The following is a 5,638-nucleotide window of genomic DNA, read 5'->3' on the forward strand; positions in this document are numbered from 1 at the left end:
ATAATTTTCTAACAGAAAGCATTTTATGTTGAAATAAACGAAGCCCTGAATTATTAGGTTGAAATATATGTAAGAGATCGATGTGAGTAATCCCATTTGATGAAAACGAAAGTAAATTAATTATCAAGATAAACAATCTTTGGGTCATTTTCAAAGTTGTTTGGGAGGTAAGATGTGAGCTTCCATGTCTCAAATTAGCAGTAGTGGGAAGCTGAATCACTTGTATTGGCATGCACAAAACAGTTTCAAGATACAATTAATGTTAATTAAAAAAAAAAAAAAAAAAGATAGAATTAATGTTCAATATTAACGTGAAGAAGAAAAATCAGTTACATGCATGTATATATGCATGTACATAATAAATTACTATTAATTATTCTGACTCATAATGGCACCCCACCCAAAGGTTGCTCACATGCTTTTAAACTACAGCTTAATTAAGATTTGTTTTTAAAAAATTTTAATGGAAGAGAACACTATTAAGAAAGTTTGAAAATACAGAATTATAAGATTAAATTTGAAAAGTCTAACATATTTAATTAAATAAATTGGGTTAGAATTAACCTATATCATTGTATACTCATGTTTCGATACAACTCGAACTCAATATACGACACTAAAGTTGATAATTTTTGACACGATACTATTAAATTAATGTTGATAAGGATTGACCCGTTCAATTAAATTGATCGAGTTACGATTAACCTATATAGTCTTATATTAGTATCTCAACACGACTCAAACTCAACACGTGAACACGTGCTGCAGCGGAATGAGCTTGTATATGTATATATACTTTATAAAACATTTTACCAATTTTTTAGCAATTAAACGCTATATATAATGCGATCTGCCATCCCAAATCCTGAAAACTGTGCTGCATCGGTTGAATATTGGACCTTTATCCACTTCACCATAAAAACTGATGATACATCATACCATTGAAGACAACATTTTATTATATTTGAAAATTTTCGTTACTAGTTTTATTCTTATAAGTAAGAATAAATGAAAGGCTGAAAATGGCTATTTTTATTCCTCACTAGTTGATGACAACTCTATACTTCTCCGAATTGAAAGGAAATTGTTTTTTTTTTTATCCTTAATCATTGAGATGACAAGTCGTTTTCAGAAATTAAGGGCAAATATCAGGCTGTGTCTTCATCCAGATGATGAGTGGTTCCAAAAATTTAGATCAATTCATCACAATCATGAATACAACTGTAATATATACATATATATATTCCTGTTGAACGGATGAATGTGATCAACATCTTTTTCATTTGATTTCATATTAAATCCAAATAAAATCCTATACAAATTTTTGAGGGAGAGAGCACATGTGAACCAAACTGAGGCTTCCCTCTCAATATCCAATTAAACTCTTGTAATTTTTAATTTTTTCGCTTTTATCATACACTTTTTCTGATAAGGGAAAAACTAGAGACCAATGAGAGAGTGTCTTTTCATGGTGGCGTAGGCGGGCCCCATTGGACAGGGTTCCAAAGGCTTTTTGGCTCCCTACAAATACCCTCACTCCCCCTTCTTCCTTTGCCATCATCCACAGCCACTCCTCAAACATCATATTCGTCATCTTCCACACATCCTCCTCTCCTTCCTTGCAACTCAGCACCCAACAGCTCCTCTGTTGGATGTGCTGTTGGCTGTTGCTTGCCAAAGGTAACCAATTTCATCTCACATACTGTTTTCAAGCTGCTTTTTTATTTTAATTTTAAATTTTTATTTTTATTTTTTATAATTCGGGTATTCGGGTTTATTCCGACTAAATCTCCGAAACACCGTGTAAAGCCTTTTTGTAAAGTGTGACCGTTTAAAGTGACTTACCACTTGAACCAACCCGCTCCGGATATTTAGCAACTTGATCTCTGCATCCTCTGCTTCTTGGGTTTTGGTTTATCTAAATTTTGGTTACTTTTTCTTTTTTGTGCAGCTAAACTTGTGCTTCTCCTGCGGTGAATTTCTGGAGATGTCTACTTCTTTGAGCAAGAGCCTCCGGTTCTCTTCGTTTCCAAACGTTGAGGAAGAGGCTAAGGTTGTCGAGAAGCAGGGGATCGTCACCATTCTTGGGTCGGACTGCGAAAGAACCAAAGCTGCTTCTCTTCGGAGAACTCTGTCGGCAGACATGTCGTCCAAGAAATGGCTGGCTCAGAACGGCTTCTCTCTCATGAAAAAGATCGCGTCGTCGGAACGAATCTCTGTTTCTTTAGCAGATTCATCGTCCTCGTCGGAAGGAGAAGAAGACGAAGAAGAAAGGAAGGAGAAAATGGAAGGGCGAGAACAATTCGATATGTGGAGCTCGATTTTGTCTCAGAAGGCAAACGACGACGCATCCAATATCCCACTTCCTCCTCCTTATATTCACCCTCTTGTGAAGAGATCCACGAGCTCTTTGAGCGAAAAGAGCCTCCAAATTTGCACGGAGAGTCTCGGGTCGGAAACCGGGTCCGACGGGTTCTCGTCGTACCCGCCATCGGAGACGGGTGAAGCAGAGGAAGAAGAAGAAGAAGAAGAGGAGCAACAACAACTACAAGAAGATCTGAAAGCTTTTGATTCGGCCGAGGAATTAAGGGTGGCAAAGTATAACAAATCCTCTGCTTTTTGTAAGAAATCGCAGGCTAAATCTTTCCCCCCACCTCTCCCTTCTCTGTCTCGAGAAGATGGCGCTTCTCTCCGCATGCAATCTCGCCGCGACAATGGCCGATTAGTCCTCGAAGCCGTCTCCATCCCTTCGCAGAACCGCTTCCGCGCTCAACGGCAGGACGGCCGCCTTGTCCTCACTTTCGTCGATTCTATTCTCCCAAATGAAGCAGAGAAAGACGAAGAAGAAGAAGAAGACGAAGAAGAAGAAATGGAAGATTTTGAAGAAGAACTCGGCGATTTCGAGGAAGTTTATGATGACGACGACGACGACGATGGTGGTGAAGAAGAAGAAGAGGAGGATGAAGAAATTGGAATGGTGATAGAGCAAGCGCCCATTAGTAGGGTGATAAATGTGCACAGATTAGCTCTAATGATGAACAAGCCCATTGGGATTGCCGGCAGAAATCCGACATGGCCACGCAGGTTCAACGAGGTTGTCAAATTCGAAGACGACGATGAAGAAGAAGAGGTGACAAAATCTCTGCCGCCGCGGCCCCGGGTGGCTCGGCTAATGCCCTCGAACCCGGCAGCGCCGCCAACGGCAGCAGCTTCTTTCAATGCTTATGAGTACTACTGGCGGGCCAAGCCGGCAGCTCAACAACCCCCGCAGCCGACCGCCGCCGCCAAAAACAACCCAAACAATCTCATCATCTCCAGCTCCAGGAACATTAATATTCCGGCGGCAAATGATCAGCAACAATCGCTTGTTCTTATGAGAGGCGGCTGCAAGGAGCCTCGACGGTCTCTCCTCTTCTGGGAGCCCTATTGCATTGCCACCTCCTGATCATCCATACACCCTCTAATTTCCTCCATTGTTACTCAAAAATTACCATATTGTACCGCTTTTTTTTTTTTGGTTTATTTTCCCACTCTCTCAGGGTTTGTGTAGTCAAAAACAAAAATAAAACAAAAAGACGAACCAAAAAAGAAAAGTACTTTTGATTTAAAAAACAAAAACAAAAAACCCAAGAGAAAGAGAGAGATGACCCTAACAGTTGTATAAATTTCATCAGCGTCTGCTATTAATTAGTAGCTAATTAATCAAAGCAAGATCTTTGGCATCATCTTTGACTTGGTGGACTCTCTTGTCTGTGACCTGTCCCTGCATTATGATTGCTTCCTTTTCTTTTAACTTTCTTTGCTTTCGTTATTCTCAGCCAATTGAATGCCAATATGAGTCATTTCCCTGGCCTAATTGAGCTTCATTCCGGGAACACCAAGATCCTCCTCATATCTGCTGCTCCTCTACACTAGAGGATGAGTGTGATGGATTTTCTCATTCAATAATGTAATTATTAACTAATACCCGAATACCTAATATAAATTTTTTTTTTTTTTTTTTTGAAACATATCATACTCATTCATTGATAAAAGTTGCGAGCCTAAAGCTCTTACAAACAGAGCAAAAAGCTCTGAAGTAAATTATAGCCGAAGCTAAATATACAGTCATCAACAACAGACCAAATCAACCAAAACACAGCATCCGCTAACCTATGACTAAATATCGGGTTGAAAACTCAAATCTGCATCAAACAGACATCATCTAATGCATAGGTAGCGCTTATTCCTCGGCCTTGAGAGCAAAACCCCCAAGCCGATACTTATTCCTTGGCCTTTAGAGCAAAACCCATAAGCCGATACTCATCCTCCTCGACTCGAAAGCCAGGATAAATTTCACATCCACAACCCAAAGGTTTGGACCAGTAATATCGGGTAGCAACCGGGCGCAACAAAGCAAGAGGAGAAAGCCTTATTACAAGCATAAATAAAACCATACAGGGAAATAAAGGGAACAATAAAACTAATGCAGGAAAAGAAATTATAGCAAATAAAACCAAATACAAGGGAACTCAAAGGAAATACAAAACAGGAAAATAAATGCGAAAAACACTCAAAGCGGGTCATGGCAGCCGGAGGAGGCCGATCGCGAGCTGGCCGGAAACCGCCGCGGAAGGTGGCACAAAAAGCTTGGCGCGGGAGGGGCGCGTGAAAAGACCTGACAGCGAACGGTGAGCAGCGAAGCGAGCGCGGAGGAGATCGGCGGCACACACAAGCAAACAGGGAAGGGGAGAGTTTGAGTGAAAACCCCCAAAAGCAGTACCCACCGAGAGAGAACACAAGCACAACAGAAGAAAAAATACCAAAGACAGAAACAAACCTAAAACAAAAAACGGGAAGCAAGGAAGGGAAGAGGGATGCAAGCAACGGGCATCCCTCCTCCCCTGAGGCGGCGGCGCTCTGGAGGGGGGCTTAGGATTTCACAAGGCTTAGGGTTTTTTCTTGCTTGTGTATTATGTCACGTCTTAAATTAAAAAATGCTTATGATTATGGAATATTGTTACCATATATAAATAATGGTTTTTGGAGGAGGAAGAGAAGTCAAGGAAGACAATCACACAATAATATCAAAGTGATGTATATACAAATATTGGTTTATGTCTGCTGGCGGTGGCCGGTGGGGTACAAAATTTAGAAAATCAACCAGTAGTTATAGCTGACGATAAAAGCTTTCCAAATTTTTCCAATTGTTTTGCGTTTTCCACATGCTTGTCGATTCTCTCTTGTCTCAAATGTCATTACATCTACCTCAAAAAATAAACAATTGTAATTGTATCTTTCTTTCGAGACATTTTATTTGGTTTGCGGAATAAACTCTTGGAATGAACTAGCTAATCTTAGGTATAATTATTCTTTTATTTGGTAACACACTATTCATTAGAATAATTTATTCCCATGCATGAGACTATTAATCTCATACACACAGATTAGCTAAGTCACTCATTAGCTAATCCTTAAGGAATAGAATACATTTTTCAAAAATACCCATATAATATATTTTTTAAAAAAAAAACTTAAAACAAAATAAAAAATATAAAAAATAAAGTTGGTGACTTGACCACCCAATTGGGTGGTCGGCCATCCACAGAAGTGGTAGGGGGTGGTGCGACACCACCATCGCATTTTGGGGCGGCTACGG

General features: G+C 39.9%; 1 protein-coding gene across 1 annotated transcript; it reads left to right on the top strand.

Annotated features, from left to right (window-relative positions):
• The first annotated feature begins 1,571 nt into the window (after positions 1 to 1,571).
• On the top strand, positions 1,572 to 3,718 carry LOC132163962 (FAF-like protein (DUF3049)). Its single transcript, XM_059574350.2, has 2 exons — positions 1,572 to 1,680; positions 1,952 to 3,718. The coding sequence occupies exon 2, from the start codon at positions 1,988 to 1,990 to the stop codon at positions 3,443 to 3,445; it is 1,458 nt and encodes a 485-aa protein (XP_059430333.1). The 5' UTR covers positions 1,572 to 1,680; positions 1,952 to 1,987; the 3' UTR covers positions 3,446 to 3,718.
• The last annotated feature ends 1,920 nt before the right edge of the window (positions 3,719 to 5,638 follow it).

The sequence above is a fragment of the Corylus avellana genome, chromosome 8 (assembly GCF_965113065.1).
Source record: "Corylus avellana chromosome 8, dhCorAvel1.hap1.2, whole genome shotgun sequence".
In the NCBI taxonomy this organism is placed as follows: Eukaryota; Viridiplantae; Streptophyta; class Magnoliopsida; order Fagales; family Betulaceae; genus Corylus; species Corylus avellana.

What these genes read in the sequence shown, in the direction of transcription:
- LOC132163962 (XM_059574350.2), top strand. Translation starts at nt 1,988, where the DNA reads ATGTCTACTTCTTTGAGCAAGAGCCTCCGGTTCTCTTCGTTTCCAAAC.